The sequence below is a fragment of the Lithobates pipiens genome, unplaced genomic scaffold, assembly GCF_037356315.1.
Source record: "Lithobates pipiens isolate NorthernLeopardFrog02 unplaced genomic scaffold, aLitPip1_a1.2 Scaffold_8, whole genome shotgun sequence".
Taxonomy (NCBI): Eukaryota; Metazoa; Chordata; class Amphibia; order Anura; family Ranidae; genus Lithobates; species Lithobates pipiens.
The window spans coordinates 42,101,024-42,122,285 of NW_027507903.1; the positions used below are offsets into that span (position 1 = coordinate 42,101,024).

The 21,262-nt window shown below is 43.9% G+C and overlaps 1 protein-coding gene and 1 non-coding gene across 3 annotated transcripts in view; both read left to right on the forward strand.

Moving 5' to 3' along the window:
- The window catches only part of POLG (DNA polymerase gamma, catalytic subunit), a 103,403-nt gene that overhangs the window by 20,849 nt on the left and 61,292 nt on the right, over nucleotides 1-21,262 (forward strand). For both annotated transcript variants that reach the window (XM_077471246.1, XM_077471247.1), the window contains exons 7-8: nucleotides 6,512-6,694; nucleotides 13,168-13,316. In XM_077471246.1, the coding sequence (XP_077327372.1) occupies nucleotides 6,512-6,694; nucleotides 13,168-13,316 (332 nt within the window). The remainder of the gene's footprint in view (nucleotides 1-6,511; nucleotides 6,695-13,167; nucleotides 13,317-21,262) is intronic.
- Nucleotides 16,225-16,343, forward strand: LOC143964565 (5S ribosomal RNA). Its single transcript, XR_013271165.1, has one exon. It is a non-coding gene; the product is annotated as a 5S ribosomal RNA (ribosomal RNA).

Sequence of the window (21,262 nt, forward strand, 5' to 3'; positions counted from 1 at the left end):
CCCTTATCTCAAAATCATCCCCATTGTGTATATGTTTAAAGTGCACATAGTGCTATTATTACTTATACATGCATCATACAACACATCCTATTGTTCCAGTTATATTGTTAAGCTACTATAAGTTACCATCAATTCTATTTTAAGATATTATTCATCCTGTGTTTCTTTTAATATCATAACCATTACCATCCACCTTACCTCCCCCTCCCACCACTCCCCCTCCCCCTCTCATTCCCCTTCGCCCTCCATCTCAGCCTCCCCTTATCTCCTCCTCCCCAGATCCCTGGGCCAGTCCGGTATCTCTATTTCCGAGAGGTGCAGGGTCTTCTGAAAGTCATTCAAATCACTCAGGTCCCTAAAAATGACAGTCTGACCTCCATGCTGAACCTGTAATTGAAAAGGAAACCTCCATCTATATTGCATATTCTTTTTTCTTAATTGTTCCAGGAGGGGCTTTAAAGCTCTTCTTTTATCTAGCGTTAGTTTAGACAAATCCTGAAAGAAGAGCAGATTTGTTCCTTCATATGTTATATGACTATTTTTCCGCAATGCCGCCATAATTCTCTCCTTCGTTTGAACATAATGGAGTTTGCATATTACATCCCTGGGTTTATTTTCATCTGATCCTCTTGGACCCATAATTCTGTGTACCCTATCAATTATCATATCAGTTTTTGATAGATCTTGTATTATATCCATAAAAATTTTTTGAACTACTTCCAAGAGTTTTTCTGAGGGCACACTTTCCTTTAGCCCTCTTATTCTTATGTTACATCTTCTACTCCTATTTTCTTGCTCGTCCATAATGTTAACCAGATGTTTTAAATCTGTTTCCTGTTCTTGCATTTTTTTCTTTACTTGAACCAGATCCTTTTCCAGACTTTCCGTCTTTATATTCACATTTTCTAATTTTTCTTTTGTCTCTAGAGTAATTGCCTTTATCTCTTGAATCTCTGTTTTGTACACATTCTCCAATCTTTGGATATAGTGATCCATATCTGTCCTTGTGGGTAAAGAGGTTATATATGATTTAATATCCCACCGTTCCTTCTCCATCTCCTTTTTTTCTTCCACTTCTATATCCAAAATATCTATTGGGGAGCTATTTCTTGGCTGTGTTATCATTTCTTCTCCTGACATTCCTGAAACCCCTGAGACCAAAGATGATTCTACAGAGTTCATTACCTCCTGGGATGACTGTGTTGTATGTATAATCTGCGATGTTTGAGGTTGCAATTGCTGGAAAAATTCTTTAATATCAGTAGTTTGAACTTGGGCCTCAGAGTTAGAATTTGTTTTGCTTTTACTGTCCTTTTTCTCCTTTTTATTCCCACCAGATCCAACTAATTTATTTCCCTTTTTAGGCGCCATATTTATAATTTTTCTTTTTTCTTTTATTATGTATATATATTTTTATTTTTATTTTGTTTGTTTATTTAATTATTTTCTTTCCCCTTTCCTTTATTTATTCTTTAATCGTAATCCTATGCAATATTTCTTAGCTTTTCAGATCCTCTCGTAAATATATAAGATTGAGCACAACCATTTTTTATTACACTATAGTCACTTTAAGAGAGATGTAATATATAACAGTCTTTTCAGTACTTTTTAATGCCCCTCTCTCTCCTTTCCTTCCATTCACTGATCATTCACTGATCACTTTTTTAGCATGTACATAAATTCCATGAGTCAGTGGAAAAAAAAAGGGGAAGGAGAAAAAAAAAAAAAAAGACAAGTCACTTCTTCACCTTTACTATTGCAGGAATTTTTCTTATGCTGGGCATCTGGGCATAGGTACAGATATAAACAGTTTTTAGTTTTAATTGTACTCACGAATCTTCTTTCTCTATTACTCCAATGCGCTTTATAGTTTAATTGTGAATTGTAGATTATATGCGTCTTCACTGGAATTCCTTTCAATCCTTTCAGTCCTTTGCCACAGTGAGCCTGTTCTCTATTCCATGCCTTATCATTCGTTCTCGTCCCTTTCCGGAGATTTCCGGAGCCTTCCGAGCGTATCTCAGAGAAATCCGAAGTGTCCCGAAGTGTCCCGAGGGGTCCTGATGGGATCCTGATGCGTTCTTCCCCCCTCGTCTCTCGTTATCTTCCGAACGCTTTCCGGAGCCTCCCGGGGGTTAACTAACCCTCTCGAGCGTTCTCGGAGTAAAACGAAGGGATCCGAATGGCCCCAATGCTCCTCACCTTCAGTCGCAAGACCGCCTGTCTTCTCTCCACTCACCGCCGCTGTCAGGAGCTGCCAGAGTTAACGTAGTAAGGTAGTGAGTTTCCCCCTATCGAGTCGGTCTCCTTAGACAGAGACGGGCCGATGCTTGGACTCACTCCACGCTTCCTCCTCCAGCTATCTCTCCATTACTTCAGCGTAGTCACCATACTCCACAGCGAGATACAGCACGGTCAGCCACCTCCTTCAACTCTTCCACGGTATGTAGATGAAAGTAAAGCATTAAGCATTAAACACGCTCCTGTTCAGCATAGTAAGCCTGCTCATCAATAGCAAAGCGGTGATAAAGCATATCCCAGCATATCTCAGCACTTCTCAGGTGTGTATCAGCATGCTTGCTTGCCGACCTCACGGAGCACACCTAATCAGCAGCTCCACCCCCCCTCCATCAGGTGTCTCGGAATATTCAGAAAGAGCTTTCTTTTGGTGGTATTTGATTACCTCCTGCCATTTTTATTTTTAGCGCTATAATAAAAAAGAGTGCCAATTTTGAAAAAAAAAAAAACAATATTTTTTACTTTTTGCTAGAATATCCCCCAAAAATATATAAAAAAAACCTATTTTGTTTTCCTCAGTTTAGGCCGATTATGTATTCTTCTACATATTTTTTGGAAAAAAAAAATCGCAATAAGCGTTTATTGATTTGTTTGCGCAAAAGTTATAGCGTCTATAAAATAGGGGATAGTGTTATGGCATTTTTATTATTTTTTTAATTTTTTTTATTAGTAATGTCGGCGATCTGCAATTTTTATTTTTATTGTGACTGCGACATTATGGCAGACACATCGGACACTTTTGACACTATTTTGGGACCATTGTCATTTATACAGCGATCAGTGCTATAAAAATGCATTGATTACTGTATAAGACCCCTTTCACACTGGGGCGTTTTTCAGGCGTTTTTCATGCGCTTTAGCGTTAAAAAATACGCCTGAAAGAAGCCGCAACTGCAATCCCAATGTAAAAGCCCGAGTGCTTTCACACCGAGATCCCTTTCATACTGGGGTGTTTTTCAGGCGCTTCAGCGTTAAAAAACACGCCTGAAAGAAGCTGCAACTGCAATCCCAATGTAAACGCCCGAGTGCTTTCACACCAAGGCGCTGCGCTGGAAGGGCGTCAAAAAAAAGTCCTGTAAGCAGCTTCTTTGCAGCGCTTTTGGAGCGGTGAATAAAGCGCCCCTTCCCATTGAAATCAATGGGAAGCGCCTGTAAAACGCCAGAAAAACGCCTGAAAAACGCTATTGGCAGCAGCGTTTTGTGGGCGCTTTTAACCCTTTATTTGGCCACTAGCAGGGGTTAAAAGCGCCCCAATAACGCTCGAAAAACGCTGGTAAAGCGCTGCTAGTTTAAGCGGCGCTTTACGAGCGTTTTTCGGGTGCTGACATTGTGAAAGGGTTCCTAAAGCACTTGGGCTTTCACATTGGGACTGCAGATGAGGCTTCTTTCAAGCGCTTTATAGTCGCTTTTTTTAACGCTAAAGCGCCTGAAAAACGCCCCAATGTGAAAGGGGTCTAAATGACACTGGCAGGGAAGGGGTTAAACACTAGGGGGTGATCAAGGGGTTAAGTGTGTCCTAAGGAGTGATTCTAACTGGGGGGGGTGGGATGGGCTTCCACTCACATGACAGAGATCACATGACAGTGATCAATGCTCCCTATGACAGGGAGCAGTGATCTCTGTCATGTCACAAGGCAGAATGGGGAAATGCCTTGTTTCCACGCTCTGTGGCTCCGTGACTCGATTGCTGAGAGACTGGCGGACATAGTCCACGTGACCCGCTGGCATGGTCATGCTGTCCGCGATAGTCTTAAGCCGGCCATAACATGAATTTAAATTTGGCCAGTTCAGCAGGGACCAGCCAGTTTTTTTGATCCATGTATAGACACTCTGGTTGTACAACCAGCTGGTTGGGTTTTTCCCAAACCATTAGTGCCACTGGCTATAGCCAGCAACCCTTATCATTGTGTTCTGCCAGCAGGGAATGTTCCCTGCTGACAGAACTCCATTGGCACTGCAGGAGGGATTCCCCCATCAACACTGACTGTGTTGATGAGTGGGGATCGAGCAATTTTCTTTCCTTCCACCCATGGTGCATAATCCAGGAGTTGACAAATTTGATTTGAATCTAGGAGCAAGCTAAGAAAGTTAGTCACAGTGAGGGGAAAACGTATTTGATCCCCTGCTGATTTTGTACATTTGCCCAGTGACAAAGAAATGATCAGCATATAATTTAAAGTTATTATTTGATTTGAATTTTAATGAGCGAAATAAGTATTTGACCACTTCGCAAAACATGACTTAGTACTTGGTGGCAAAACCCTTGTTGGCAGTCACAGAGGTCAGATGTTTCTTGTAGTTGGCCACCAGGTTTGCACACATCTCAGGAGGGATTTTGTCCTACTGCTCTTTGCAGAGCCTCTCCAAGTCTTTAAGGTTTTGAGGCCTATGTTTGGTAACTCGAACCTCCAGCTCCCTCCACATATTTTCTATGGGATTAAGGTCTGGAGATTGCCTAGGCCATTCCAGGACCTTTAATGTGCTTCTTCAGCCACTCCTTTGTTGCCTTGGCCATGTTTTTTTTTTCTCTCTTTTCCCTTTTTTAGCAGAAAAACACCCCAAAGCTTAATGTTTCCACCTCCCATTTTTGTCCTTGAGGATGGTGTTCTTGGGGTCATAGGCAGCTTTCCTCTTCCTCCAAACACAGAGACACATAACACTTTCACCCAGTTCTACTCTGAATCATTCACATGTTCAGTAGCAAACTTCAGCTGGGCCTGTGCTTGTGCTATCTTGAGCAGGGGGACCTTCCAGATGCTGCAGGATTTCAGTCCTTCCTGACCTAGTGTGTTACCAATTGTTTTCTTGGTGACTATGGTCCCAGCTGCCTTGAGATCATTGACAAAATTCTCCCGTAGTTCTGGGCTGTTCTCATGATCATTGAAACTCTGTGAGGTGAGATCTTGCTTGGAGCCCCCAGACCAAGTGATATTGACCGTTATTATGTGTTTCTTCCATTTGCAAATAATCGCACCAACTGTTGTCTCCCTCTCACCAAGCTGCATGACAATGGTCTTGTGTAGATCTACAATCTTGTCCCCGACATCCTTGGACAGCTCTTTGGTCTTGGCCATGGTGGAGAGATTGGGATCTAAATGATTGATTGCTTCTGTGGACAGGTGTCTTTTATACAGGTAACAAGCTGATGTTAAAGCGGTAGTAAACCCGCTGAAGTTTTTTTTTTTTTTTGACCTGCAAAGGAAAAGGCATAATGAGCTAGTATGCACCGCATACTAGCTCATTATAAAATACTTACCTTCGAACGAGGCCCCAACATCTGGCCCGATCTACACTGAGGGAGCTGACATGTTCCCTCTGCGTGTCTTCCGGGTATTGCGGCTTCGACGCTGTGAGTGGCCGGAGCCGCGATATCGTCACTCCCACGCATGCACGTGGGAGATTTCTTTCCGGCAGGGTTCGGCGTCTGCCAGACTTTCAGCCGAAAATCCTCTGTGCACATGCGCCGCTGCACTCAGCGGCGCATTGCGAGGGGAATGTTTAGGAGATATTTATTTTTTACCTACAGGTAAGCCTTATTATAGGCTTTCCTGTAGGTAAATGTTATAGAAAAATGACTATACAACCACTTTAAGAGCACTCCCTTTTAGAGAGTGCTCCTAATCTCAGCTTGTTACCTGTACAGAAGACACCTGGGAGCCAGAAATCTTGCTGATATGGGATCAAATACTTATTTCACTCATTAAAATGCAAATCAATTCTGGATATTTTTGTTGTTATTCTGTCTCTCACTGTTAAAATAAACCTATCATTAAAATTCTAGACCGATCAATTTTTTTTTCAGTGCGCAAACGTACAAAATCAGCAGGGGGATCAAATACTTTTTTCCCTCACTGTAGGAGCCAGTTTTTTTATTTATTTTTTTTTTTTTTTTTTTTGCGTAACGTGGGTTGCTAGTGCCCAGCCAAGGCAAGTAATTTGCACCCCCTAACCTACTTACAGTAGAGCGGCCAGCTAATAACCCCGATGTTATAAGCTGGCTGGTAAGAATGACAATAAAACCTGTTATGGGGGGAAACTCATAATTATGCTGACTTGCCCTCTACCAGTTTTTTCAATTTTTTTAATTGAAATTTTGTCTTAATTTACAGTAGATGTAATCTTAGTCCTGAAGTTGAAATGTATTTTTCAGCTTTTGATGACAATGTTCTAAAACATTTCCTGTTTTTTTTTTTTTTTTTTTTTTTTTTTTCAGATGTCCTCACCCGGTGACTTTGGCTGGCATGTTAGAGATGGGGGTGTCCTACCTGCCGGTGAATCAGAACTGGGAGAGATATATAGACGAGGCTCAGATCACATATGAGGAACTGCAGAAGGAGATGAAGAAATCTCTGATGAACTTGGCTAACGATGCCTGTCAGCTTCTATCAGATAATGCGTAGGTGACAAGAAAAACTTTGGTATTATGTGGCCTGTTATTAACCACTTCAGCCCCGGAAGATTTTACGCCCTTCCCAACCAGAGCACTTTTTTACAACTTTGGCACTGTGTTGCTTTAACTGACAATTGCGTGGTCCTTCGACGCTGTACCCAAACACAATTTGTGTCCTTTTTTTTGCCACAAATAGAGCTTTCTTTTGGTGGTATTTGATCACCTCCTGCAGTTTTTAATTTTTTGCGATATAAACAAAAAAAGCGAGAATTTTGAAAAAAAAAACAACAATATTTTTTACTTTTTGCTATAATAAATATCCCCAAATTAGAAAAAAAAAACATTTTTTTTCATCAGTTTAGGCCAATATGTATTCTTCTACATATTTTTGGTGAAAAAAAAAACGTAATAAGCATACCGTATTTATCGGCGTATAACTCGCACCCCAAGTTTAGGAGGGAATTTTAAGGAAAAAAAAACTTACATTTTAAATGCCCATCAATGCAGCCTTATCAGTGTCCATCTGAAGCCTTGTCAGTGTCATTTGCGGCCTTGTCCTGCAGCCTGTCCATCATTGCAGCCTTGTCCTGCAGCCTGTCCATCATTGCAGCCTTGTCCTGCAGCCTGTCCATCATTGCAGCCTTGTCCTGCAGCCTGTCCATCATTGCAGCCTTGTCCTTCAGCCTGTCCATCATTGCAGCCTTGTCCTGCAGCCTGTCCATCATTGCAGCCTTGTCCTGCAGCCTGTCCATCATTGCAGCCTTGTCCTGCAGCCTGTCCATCATTGCAGCCTTGTGCATCGTTGTCCCCTTGTCAGTGTTAATTGCAGATTGCCGAGAAGGGCCGAAGGTGGCTGAAAGCCGCCCAGAGGCTCAAAAATCGCTCAGAAATCGCGGAGGATCGGCGTATAACACGCACCCGTGATTTTCCCCTGATTTTAAGGGGAAAAAAGTGCGTGTTATACCCCGATAAATACAGTATATTGATTGGTTTGCGCAAAAGTTATAGCATCTACAAAATAGAGGATAGTTTTATGGCATTTTTATTTATTTATTTATTACTAGTAATGGTGGCGATCTGCGATTTATTTATTTTTGCAACGGACAGATCGGACACTTTTTTTGGGACCATTGACAATTATACAGTGATCGGTGCTATAAAAATACACCGATTACTGTGCAAATATCACTGGCAATTGTGCCCCATCGTTGGGACCAGTGGAAGGAATTGTGCCCATCATTGGTGTCAGTGGAAGGAACTGTGCCCCATCTTTACTGTCAATGGAGGGAATTGTGCCCTTTTGATGATGTCAGTTCGAAGAATAGCCCTATTGTTGGTGTCGGCAACATGAGTGATGGCCTATTGTTGGTGTCAGTGGATGTAGAAGTACCCCAGGGTCAGATAAAGGCAAGCAAAGGGCCACAATTTGGGGACCGCTGGTCTAGACCATTATTGATTTCTCTGCCGTCTTTTCCAGTTCCAAAATCCACATTTTCTCCTCAGTATGGCCATACCTTTTAACATGTGATCATGCTAGGGCAAGGCGATTTGGCTCTGACCAGTTATCTTTGCAAGAGTGCTTACAGCACATTTAAGTTTAAAAGGGACTAAAGTTTGGTTTTGTGTAAATCCTGAGAACTTCTAAGGGTTCGAGGAAAGTAAGTTGCAGTAAAAACCTTCTACAATTAAGATTGTCCTTTTACAGTTTATTCTCATGCCGAGATTCTGTAAAATATTTAGTGGCTGCTTCAGAAATTGAACTTTTGTAGGAATCCAGACAGACAAATCACCCGAAGCTCCAGTATGTTCATTAGAAGATCAGATTCTTTCAACATTCAAGTCTCCTGTACTGACCGCATACCTAGAACCCCACCCCAGACTAATGGGCTGGAATTCACAATGAGGATCTTCCAAATGATGGAAACTCAAGATCTTCCCCATGAACGGGATTCCTAAACCAGGAGCAACCTTCTCCTTCATACCAGACAAAGCTATATGACTTGTCTCATTTATTTACATTTACATTTTTACTTGGCTAGTGCTATCGCTATACGCCCCACTTTGACAGAATAGATGCAGCTACTGTCTGACTGTCCGACTCAATTGCTTCTACTGACCATTCACAGAGGGCTTTGTGTTTTGAGAATGGTTTCACATAATTCAAAACTCTATCGTGATCCGACAGGAGAAGAGAAGGGATTGGCAGAGTGGGTGCCAATGATTTTTCACTTGCAGTACCTAAAGGTCCAGTGTTAGAGCACTGAGTAAACTCAGTAAAAGTGTAAATTTTAAATAAAAGAGATATGCATGAGGTGGCATACACCTTGTTGGACTTAAAGCAGAAGTAAACCGCAGTGGTTTTAAAAAAAAAAAAACACCTGTAAGGCAAATGCAAATTTGTGCTTGTATGCATCGTATACTGGCACATTATGAAATGCTTACCTTGGAATGATTGGTTGGAGCCACGATGACGTCACTCTTGCAAATGCATGCGGGAACCCTCAGTTTCCGGCGTGAAGCTCTGAAGATTCAGCAAGGTATGCCGGACCTTCAGCGCGCATGCGCCGGTGATGTAACTGTCTGCATCCTGGGTAAATATCTCCTAAACGGTGCACCTTTAGGAGATATTAATTTTACCTACAGGTAACTTTTATTATAGGCTTACCTGTAGGTAAAAATCACCTAGCGGCCTTTACTACCGCTTTAAAGCTCAACTCCAGGAAAATGTAAAATGATCCCTTGCAGTGGGGCTGTGCCCACAAGTTGCATGGGTTAATGACTTGTTTTGCCTACGGGAAAAGAGAAACTATTTTACTTACCTCCACTATCCCAGGAGCTGGCACTCCATGCTCAACCAGTGGACTACTTCTCCACATCATGACTTCCAATGCAGGGCTATGGAGCTGTCCTATGTTCTGTCTTGATGATGTTAGGATTCTAGACCACTGGAGCGTGGGGGAGAAGAAGCTGTAGGGACCGGTCTAGCTGCCAGGAGGAGTGGAGGTTCGGTGTAAGTAAATCTTTTTTTTTTTTTTTTTGTTCCTCTGGACAAAAACGGTGCCTCACTGCAAGGGATAACTTTTTACCTGCCCAGTGTTGGTAAGCCAGCATATTTTAAATAGTGACTTAATTCCTGGAGTAATTCTCTTCTCCAAATGACCTTCCATTGACACTTGCTGGAATTCAAACAAGGATTTTGGTGTCATTACTAGAGGAGCTTTTATTGGTGTTTTTTTGCAAATGATATCAGTGTTCTGCAAATGACAACAGTTGGTGTATTTTTACTTTCTAATTTATTGGTTTGACAATGTTTTCATTAGCACTGCAGCTAATTCAAGGATTGTTAGTGTTAATCGCGGCGTGTAGGTGATGCTGCAAAGCAGAACTGTAGTGTGAGGCTAATTAAAGGAAATAGTGTTTTCATTGTTTTGCATATAAAAATGTTAGAAAAGTTCATATATATATATATATATATATATATATATATATATATATAATCTGACATGCATACATACAATAAATCCCTGGTTTGAGAGTAACTTGGTTTGAGAGCGTTTTGCTAGACAAGCAACATTTATTTATTTATTTTTTACTAAATTTTGACTTGATATACAAGCGATGTCTTCATATACAAGTAGTGTCATGTCACAACTGAGTATAAATGAGAACAGTGGCGCCTCTAAGTGTAGCAATATGGTTACATTTAATGAAGGTACAACATTTAGCAACTCACATGGTTGATGATTAAAACAGGCACATCTAAGTATGCAGCATAAATCTGTCCATATAGACCATCCTTCGCACCGCCATCGACGTCATCCCTTCCACGCTGCGCTTCAGGCCTCGCTTTCAAAATGCTCTACTGCAGGGTAGTCTTCCCAGTCATAATTACAGACTGACAACGGTGAGAGCCGGCGGTGCGGGGGATGGTCTATGTGGAAAGCTTTACTCCGGATGCCTGCATATTCACTGATGTGCCTCTTTTAATCATCAACCATGTGAGTTGCTAAATGTTGTACCTTCATTAAGTGTAACCATATTGCTACACTTAGAGGCGCCTCTCTTCTCTTTTATACTCTGGAGCTCCTGCAGGATTTTGCTTTCTAATCCCCTTGTGTAGACTGCCATGTGTGGATGGACATTTTATGGCTACACAACCTGGTCGCGTTGCTATGATCCTTTTTAAATGGACTATAAACTCGAATATATGGAATATACACACAATCGGAATTTCAGCCCGCAAAAGACAGATGAGTGTTTTTAGTCGGAAAATTTGACAGTGTGTATGCTCCATCGGTCTTTCGCTCTAAATTTTTCAGTCGGGAAAAGTTCCTATCGAAAATGCGATCGTCTGTGGCAATTCTGACGTGCAAAATTCCTACGCATGCTCGGAAACAATTTGACGCATGCTCAGAATTGAATTTCGTTTTCTCGGCTCGTCGTAGTGTTGTACGTCACCACGTTCTTGATGGTCATAATTTCAGCGAACTTTTGCGTGACCGTGCTTATGCAAGGCAAACTTGAGAGCAATCCCGTCGCAAAAGCCGTCATATCTTTCTCCAAAGAGAAATCCGGTCGTGTGTACGTGGCAAAAGACTTATGAATAAATGATTGTGAAACTAATCATCTGAGTTTCCTTTATTTCTTATGGGAAAATTCGATATACAAGTGCTTTGGATTACAAGCATGTTTCCGGAACACTTTATGCTCGAAATTCAAGATTTTACTGTATGTATATATATTAATTTGTAGTGGTATTTTAAAACCTTAATTTGATGCTCATTACAGTATAAAGGATAATTTTCCTGTTTTGCGATAATCATGCAATAATAACGTAGGTACTCAATGAAATGCACTACACTTTTTCTGTTGAACTGAACTGATGCTCTGCCAGGACAGGGCACAACAATAGGTTTGCTTTTGGTTAGCCTCCCCAGCAGTGCATACTTGCCTTTATTTGCTCCCCCACTGCTCCTTTCAGCCACCAAGAACAAAGCAAGGTTATCCAAGCTAAGAGTCTGTAGATTTGGACTCCCCTGTGACATAGTTACATAGTAGGTAAGGTTAAATAAAGACGATCGTCCATCCAGTTCAACCTGTGTTGGTGTATGTGTGTCAGTGTCATTAATGATTTCCCATATCCCTGTATGTTGTGTTCACTAAGATGCACATCCAAGAGTCTTTTAAAAAAAAAAACAATACTCCCCGCTGACACCACCGATTGTGGAAGAGCGTTCCACATCTTTATTGCCTTGACAGTGAAAAACCTCCTACGCAGTTTAAGGTTGAACCGCTTCTCCTCCAATCTCATTGTGTGGCCCCATGTCTTCTTATACTCCCTGAGACTGAATTGTTTTTTTCCTACCCTGGGATCGCCATTGAGATTTTGAGGTATTTGTATATCGCTATCATATCCCTCTTAAGCATCTGTTCAGAGAGAATACATTTAGTGCTTGTAGTCGTTCAATTGATGTCCTCCAGTCCAGTTAATTGTGTTGCCCTTCTTTGGACTCTCTCCAGCCCCAGCACATCCTTCCTGAAGACTGGTAAGTAGAACTGGACGGAGTACTCCAGATGAGGTCTAACCAGAGTTTTATAAAGTGGCAGGATTATAGTTTTATCACTGGAGTATATCCCCTTTTTTATGTATGCTACAATTCTGCCAGCTTTGCTAGCTGCAGCTTGGCATTGCATGCTATTGCTCATGACCCAGGTTGGCCCAGTGCTGTCACATGGAACGACTCGCATACTTCTACATGTCCCAAACTACAGAGAGGGGAATTTGTATAAAGGAAGGGGAATTTATATAAAACTGGAGCAGCCAGAATATCGAGCATGTCAGCTAATCCGATTAAAACTTAAAGTATAATTAAAGGTTTTTTTTTCATTTTGGACATAGTGGAAATGGATTGGAACACCTGTCCCGTTTTTATTGTTACCTCTGCCCCTGTTAGGAAGATTCTACCTCTCTGTTTGTCCCATTTGCCGTTATCACCAAATGTGAAAGGAATAATAAAATCCCAAATTTTGGGTTGTCCCCAGAACAGTTATAGAGGGGAAATCTTCCAAGGAGGACACTAATTGTGGTGACCATGGGGGCCCTAATGAATTACCTTAATTTGCAATGATTTCCTCTCATGTCCTGTTTTTGGTTATGGGACAGGAAGTGAAGGTATATCTCCCCCCGTTGGGACACAGTTGGCAAAAAAAAAAAAATGATTGGGGTTTTAACCCTCCCTTACGCTATCCAAAATGAAAAATTTCTGCCTATAGTTGTACTTTAACTGAGCAAACTGAAGATAAAAGCTGATTGATTTCCAAACACAACTGCTCAAGACTCTGGCTGCTCCAGGTCTGATAAATCCCCCCCCCCCCCCAGAGTATTTTCTCTGGCTCCTGATGTTGAACTAAAACAAACCTGTCTTACCTTCTGTGTTGTCAATGCCATGTATGTACTTGATATGTACATTTGTTTTCAGGTACAAAACCGACCCTTGGCTTTGGGATTTAGAATGGGATGTCCAAGAGTTCAAACAAAAGAAGATTAAAGTCAGCAAAAAGCAGAAAGAAGAAAAGTCATCCTCGGAGCATGCCGCAGTATCCACAAATCACTCCGATTCTCAGGAAGGTGAGACGGCAACTAAAGCACATCTGTATCCTCTTTACAAGCTAGCCCCATCTAGTTTGTGGTCTGTAGCTAAGATGGAAAATTCTCTTACAAAATACCAGCTATATAGTCCATTGGATGGTGTGATGTACAGTATCTCACAAAAGTGAGTACACCCATCCACTTTTTTGTAAATGTTTTATTCTATCTTTTCATGTGACAACACTGAAGAAGTGACACTTTGCTACAATGTAAAGTAGTGAGTGTACAGCTTGTATAACAGTGTAAATTTGCTGTCCCCTCAAAATAACTCAACACACAGCCATTAATGTCTAAACCTCTGGCAACAAAAGTGAGTACACCCCTAAGTGAATATGTACAAATTGGGCCTAAAGTGTCAATATTTTTGTGCGGCCACCATTATTTTCCAGCACTGCCTTAACCCTCCTGGGCATGGAGTTCACCAGAGCTTCACAGGTTGCCGCTGGAGTCCTCTTCCACTCCTCCATGATGACATCACAGAGCTGGTGGATGTTAGAGACCTTGCTTTCCTCCACCTTCCATTTGAGGATGCCCTACAGATGTTCAATAGGGTTTAGGTCTGGAGACATGCTTAGCCAGTCCATTACCTTTACCCTCAGCTTCTTTAGCAAGACAGTGGTCATCTTGGAGGTGTGTTTGGGGTCGTTATGTTGGAATACTGACCTGTGGTCCAGTCTCCGAAGGTAGAGGATCATGCTCTGCTTCAGTATGTCACAGTACATGTTTGCATTTATGATTCCCTCAATGAACTGTAGCTCCCCAGTGCCGGCAGCACTCATGCAGCCCCAGACCATGACACTCCCACCACCATGCTTGACTGCAGGCAAGACACACTTGTCTTTGTACTCCCCACCTGGTTGCCACCACACACACTTGACACCATCTGAACCAAATACGTTTATCTTGGTCTCATCGGACCACAGGACATGGTTCCAGTAATCCTTGTCCTTAGTCTGCTTGTCTTGAGCAAACTGTTTGCAGGCTTTCTTGTGCATCATATTTAGAAGAGGCTTCCTTCTGGGATGACAGCCATGCAGACCAATTTGATGTAGTGTGCGGTGTATGTTCTAAGCACTGACAGGCTGACCCCCCCCCCCCACCCCTTCAGCCTCTGCAGCAATGCTGGCAGCACTCATACGTCTATTTTCCAAAGACAACCTCTGGATATGATGCTAAATACATGCATCCAACTTCTTTGGTGGACCATAGCGGGGCCTGTTCTGAGTGGAACCTGTCCTGTTAAACCGCTGTATGGTCTTGACCACCGTGCTGCAACTCATTTTCAGGTTCTTGACAATCTTCTTATAGCCTAGGCCATCTTTACATAGTGCAACAATTATTTTTTTCAGATACTCAGAGAGTTCTTTGCCATGAGGTGACATGTTGAACTTCCAGTGACCAACATGAGAGAGTGAGAGCGATAACACCAAATTTAACACACCTGCTCCCCATTCACACCTGAGACCTTGTATAACTGACAAGTCACATGACACAACGGGGGGGGGGGGGGGATTGGCTAATTGGACCCAGTTGGGACATTTTCACTTAGGGGTGTACTCACTTTTGTTGCCAGCAGTTTAGACATTAATGGCTGTGTGTTGAGCTTTTTTGAGGGGACAGCAAAGTTACACTATTATACAAGCTGTACACTCACTACTTTACATTGTAGTAAAGTGTCATTTCTTCAGCGTTGTCACACATGAAAAGTGTGAAGGGTGTACTCCCTTTTGTGAGATACTGTATCTGGTTCTTTTGTATATATATTTTTCCCCAATCGTCTTTCAGGACAGCCACCTTTGAGAGACACTGGCTCCTCCCCTCTTAGGAAACACCGCCTTCATTTTCATGATTTAAGCCTCCTCCTCCCTTCGTTCCTCAGTTATGGTGTTTCCTCCGGTGGGGAGACACCGCTAAGGAACCTTAGCTGAATCAGTTGGAGAGACTGAAGCTATCCGAGCGGAGCTCTGGCCCCACTCGCAGTCCGATCGTCTATCGGTCTACTTTCGGCAGTCCGGCCAGCTGGTAAGCTGAATTTTCGTACTGACCATACACTCTAAACTTCGCTTGGGGAAAGCAGGAAGTTTTTAGAGGCTCATCCCTTCGTTCGCCCAGGAGGGTGCTTCAACGGGATAGGCAGTCCGGTCAGCTGGGGAGCTGAATTTTTGGACTGTCCATACACTCTAAACTTCGCTTGGGGAAAGCAGGAAGTCTTTAGAGGTTCATCCCTTCGTTCGCCCGCAGGAGGGTGCTTCAACGGGATAGGCAGTCCGGTCGGCTGGGGAGCTGAACTCTGTACTGACCTTTTTTACACGCACTCTAATCTTCGCTTGGGGAAAGCAGGAAGTTTTAGGGAGGTCCATCCATTCGTTTTCGCCCAGTGGGGCGCTGCAACAGGACGTCCTAGGTCCCCCTGTGTTTGCAGTCGGCTTGGAGCTGGAGGCCGGACCAGATGACGGGCGACGTCAGTTCTGGTGGGGGCGGACGTCTTCGTTGAACCCGCGTTTTCCGGTTCCGGACGCGGACCGAAGGAGGTCCAAGCGTTCGGCTGGTGCAGCCTCTCTTCTAAGTTGCACAGGTAGCTTTGGAGGCACGTTCGTACCACTCTTCCTCAACAGGAGAATGTCCGAAGCAGTGGCTTCAGGAGCTCCAGGAGTAATGGCACCAGCCACTCAAAGGTAAAAGCCCTGGCGAGGGGTTCCCTTACCTTACAACCAGTAGCTCCACTGGTGTTTTTTCCCCCTAGGTGGTCGGGGGGGGAAGGGCAGTGCGTCTGGGATCCAGATGGAGATTGATCCTAGGGGAGGGCACTCCCGGTGGTCCTCTTAAGTAGTGCTGGTGTTTCTTTTTTTAGGATTTTATGCTGCTCTTTTATCTCTATGTCTCAGAAGCCTACGGCCACATCACCCTGAATGCGCTCGATCTCATCTGATCTCGGATGCTAAGCAGGGTCGGGCCTGGTTAGTACCTGGATGGGAGACCGCCTGGGAATACCAGGTGCCGTAGGGGACATGAGCAAATCTCCCCTTGGTTCTAGGAGGGAGCGTCCTTCATATAGAGCCTCTTTGGGGGAATCCCTGGTTCAGGGCACTTGGTAAAGAGTGTATTGAAGCCCCCGGATAGCTCAGTCAGACCTTTAACCTAAGGGTTCAGGGTTCAGGTCCCTGTTTGAGCGCCATCAGGAAACAGGCAGCAGAACACGGTGCATATCTGGCGGCTTCTGTGAAAGTTCCAGTGGCCTCAGCTCCAGAGCACTCTTTCACCAGCACAGCAGAGTGTTCCACCTAACCCGATGGATGTTCCTCCTGCAGGTTAAGGGAGAGTCTAGAGGGTTCCAGAGAGGAAGTTGAGGAAGAAGTTGACAGTGCCGTCTCAGACTCTCAAGGGAATCTGATGGTGAAGGCTTGGGTGGGGAACCCAAAAGAACCTCACGATGTAAACTTCCCCCTGGATGAAGTGGATAAGCTCTTGGGAGCTATTCATACCACTTTAGGCATACAAGAGAAAAAGAAGGCATTGTCACCCCACGATCAGATGTACTAGGGCCTGGGGGAAGCGGGTGTTCCCGGTTCATGACATCTTGATCGATGCCATCAGAAATGGCGGGGTCCCGAAAGGAAAACCTTTCTTTTCTGGTGCATTAAAACAAAGGTTTTTTCTTGGGCGGAAGAGGAAGCTCTTGTCTGGAATAGAATCTCCCAGGTTAGAGGCTACCTTTCTTCAGATGTCCAGGCATACTGACCTGTCCTCGGGGACATGGGAATACTTTCAGACCCTATGGTTTGAAATGATGGACTCACTTCTGAAGGATGCATGGGTTTTTTTCTCTTAAGAAAATATCTAAGCCTGCCATAGCGGCCACAGGGGTGGCTCATAATATGAAGTGTCGGCTTAGCCAGATTAATGCATGAAGCAATGACGGCAGAGGAGACTTTCTATCCTCCTTTCCCACGCTGCTTAAGGAGTTGGCATACGCTGCTTCGATTCAATCCAGGCGAATGTATGCAAGATCTTCGGCTCTGACCAACTCAGCCTGGAGGGCCTTAAGGCTGAAGACATGGAAGGGGGTCAAGGCGTCCAATGCAAAAGCTCTGTGTAATCCTTTTTTACTGGAGACCTGCTGTTTTTGGTCAGGTCTTGAAGCAGTGCGAGATCGCACGGCTGATAAGATAAAGGCCGTTTCCCTTAAGAGGAAATATATAAAAAGGGGCCTTCCTCCCCCAGTGGGAGATGATCACCTCCAATTAGTTTGTGATGAGGATCATCAGAAGAGGTTACCGTTTGGAGTTTTCAGAACTCCCCCCTGTTTGAGACTCCTTGTCACTGAGCTGCCAAAATGTGCCCTTCTTTCCTCTTCAGGAGTTAGAGGAACAGGAAGTGGTAATACAGGTCCCAGCAGGATAGATAGGAAGGGCTCCTATTCTCAAATTTTTGTGGTTCACAAGCCTTTGGAAAAAGTTCAGGCTCATCCTGAACCTGAAGCGTCTGTGTGTCTTAGTCACCTACAGACGGCTTTCGTTGGTTTTGGTCACTGGGTGAGGGCACCTCTTCCACCAAAACTGTTTCAGGGCATGGATAGTAAGGATGCATACCTGCATATTCCCATCGCAGAGAACCACCAGCGTTTCCTTAGGCTGGCAGTGATAACTTCTGTAGGGGTGCTACACCTTCAGTTCAAAACACTTCCCTTTTGGGCTATCCCTTTCCTCCTCGTATCTTCACCAAAGTGATGGTAGAAGTTCTGGCATTCCTGCGTCTCAGGGGAGTCTCGGTGATCGTGTGTCTTGACGATCTTCTCCTGTTTGTACCTTCTCTGGCGCAGTCGATTTGGGGTCCACAGGTAACAAAAGACCTGTTGGTGAGCCTGGGTTGGCCTCTGAACCTAGAGAAACCCAACTTAAATTCCTTACCAGGGGGTCACCTTCCTGGGGTAGGTGCTGGGCTCAACAGAACAAAAGGTCTTCCCTCCTTGGAGAAGATCCAGAAGATAGACAAAGCACTGTTGTTTCTCCAGGGCAACCGTCAAAAACTCAGGCAGGTGGAGTTTACTGACAGCCACGCTCCTAGCAGTTCAGTGGACGGGGTCATGTTACCGTCCTCTGCAAACTATTTATCTTGAAGGTTTGGGACCACAGTCAGGGGTCTTGGGACTTTTTGGTTTCGGTTTCAACTCAGGTAAAGAGGTCCCTTTGGGAAAGGGAGCACGTTTGTTACAAGACCTAGAATGGAGTTTGCCAGTATCCAGGGTGGTTACAACCGATACGAACGGCTTAGGTTGGGGTACACACCTAGACTCCTGTTTGGTACAGGGTACCTGGGAGAGGAAGGAATCTAAGAGATCCTCAAATTTGGAGGGAGTTGAGAACAGTAGATCTGGTTCTCAGGACCTTTCAGAGAGTTCTCTGGAGACTTCATGTAAGAGTCATGGAAACAATCCCTTGGCAGTGGCTTACATCGACAGGACGGGGACTCCTGGAGCGGATCCTTATGGGTCCTAGCGAAGGCCATCCTCAGATGGGCCGAATATTAAAATCCTGTCTTTCCAGTGATCTGTTTGAAAGGAGAGCAAATTCTGATATTAGATTTCCTCAGAGCAACCAGGTTCTCAAGCAGGAGGTTTTTCGAATGGATCACCCAGAGTTGGGGGATTCCTTGGATAGACCTCTTTTTTTCTCAAGGGAAAACGCAAAGGAAGCCATCTCCTGTTCCATGAACAGGGGAGAGGGGAGGTCGGGAGCAGACACACTAAAGCACAGAGTTAGGGTTTCTCTAAGTGCTATGCTTTCTCCCCTCCCGTTCTGATTCCTGCAGGGTCAGGGAAGTTTTCAGGTGGAGATTACTACCTGTTTTCTAATCACACCTCTTGGGCCCAGGAGGCCGTGGTTCTCCATTCTGAAGGGCCTGTCAGTGGAACCCCCCCCCGGGTTTTCCCGGTCTAAGAGTGTCTCCTTTCCCAGGGTCCAATCTGCGGTCCCCAGGTGGATTCTTGCAGCTTGGCTACTGAGAAGGAATTGCCGAAGGGCAAAGGGGTCTCAGACTGTTTAATAGCCACTCTTCTGAATTGCAGGTAAATAGAAACTCAGACCATTTTCTTGAAGGTATGGAGGCGGTTCAACAGCTGGTGCTCAGAGAACTCCTTCAATGTGCACAGCCTTGTAGCCGTTCTAGAGTTCCTGCAGTCAGGGGCAGATAAAGGTTTAGCCCCATAAACATTGAAGAGTCAGGTTTTCGCTTTTAGCGTATTCCTGGAAGGGCATTTAATATCAGACCTTGGTATAGTAAGGTTCTTAGAGCCTTAAGTAGGCAAAGACCAAGCCTTTGATCGTCCCCTCCCCAGTCGGGGTCGCTCATTAGTTTTACAGGTTCTCACAAAGAACCTTTTCAGCAATTGGAATCTGGCTTGTTATGGTTGATTACTCTCAAAACTGTTTTTTTGTGGCGATCACTACGGCAAGGAAAGTGAGTAAACTCGAAACCCTTTCTGTTAGGGCACTCCCTTTCCAGACCATTCAGTTTTTAAGACCATTCTGGCCTTTTTACCTAATGGTAGTCTCTAATCCTCAGAGAGTCCGAGAGATTATGCTGCCTATTTTTCGTTCAAAACCAGTGAGAGAACAGGAACACATCTTATTGGACGTTAGAAGATGTGTCCTTCATTATTTTGGTTGTACAAAGTCAGTTCAGGAAGTCTGATTTACTTTTTGTGTTACTTCCAAGGGCTAGGAAGGGTTCCAAAGCCTTTAGACGTACGCTAACCAGATGGTTAAGGTCAGCCATTGGGCAGATTTGCGTGGTTGGGGTATTAAAGCCTCCAGTTAGAATTAAAGCACACTCAGCCAGGACAGCGGCAACTCCGCAGACAAAGTGGGCTGGTGCGTCTCCTGAACAGATCTGTAGAGCCGCAACGTGGTTCAAGTTTTCTACGTTCGTGAAGCGCTATAGATTGGATCTTCTCTCAGCCAAAGACCAAGCCCTTTGGTCACAAGGTGCTGCAAGCAGTAGGTCCCACCCTAAGACAAGGTACTCGCTTATCCTCTCAAAGGTGGCTGTCCTGAAAGACGATTGGGGAAAAATGGAGTTACGTACCGGTAACATCCTTTTCCAGGAGTCTTTCAGGACAGCACCGGTTCCCACCCAGGTTTTTTGCAGATCATCGGGAACTCATCACATGAGACCGTCAGGTAAGACTAAAAGTTTATTTGTTTGACGTGTTCTTGTGTCTCCCCAGTTGGCCGGAGGTACTCTGGAAGAACTGAGGAACGAAGGGAGGAGGAGGCTTAAATCATGAAAATGAAGGCGGTGTTTCCTAAGAGGGGAGGAGCCAGTGTCTCTCAAAGGTGGCTGTCCTGAAAGACTCCTGGAAAATGATGTTACCGGTACGTAACTCCATTTTTTCTTACTCTTGACCCCCACCCCTTCCACTCAGTTTTTCTCAACATTTCCTATAGAGAAGATTATTATTATTATTATTATTATTATTATAAAAGATTTATATAGCGCCAACACTTTGCACAATGTTTTACAACATAAATGCAGGCAGTACAGTTAAAATACAATTCAACACCGGAGGAATTGAAGGGACCTGCTCATTAGAGCTCACAATCTAAAAGGGAGGGCCAAAATTTAATAACTGGGGGGGAGAGAAAATAAGAGTACCATTGTTAGGTGGAGACAGGATAGGCTTCTCTAAAGAAGATTTCAATTCATACTTAAATATTCTTTTTTTTTTTTTCTTGAATCAATTCATTTTTATTTGGGGGAATTTTTTTTTACATTTTATACCACCTTTACAAAAAAATTAAATGTATACAAAAAACCCCATAGTGCTACATGCAAGTATCAAAACTATCCCCTGAACTACCCACCCTTCCTTTTCCCCAACCTCAAGGCCTCAAAACAGAAGAGGTCTGGAACCCAGGTGTTGATGT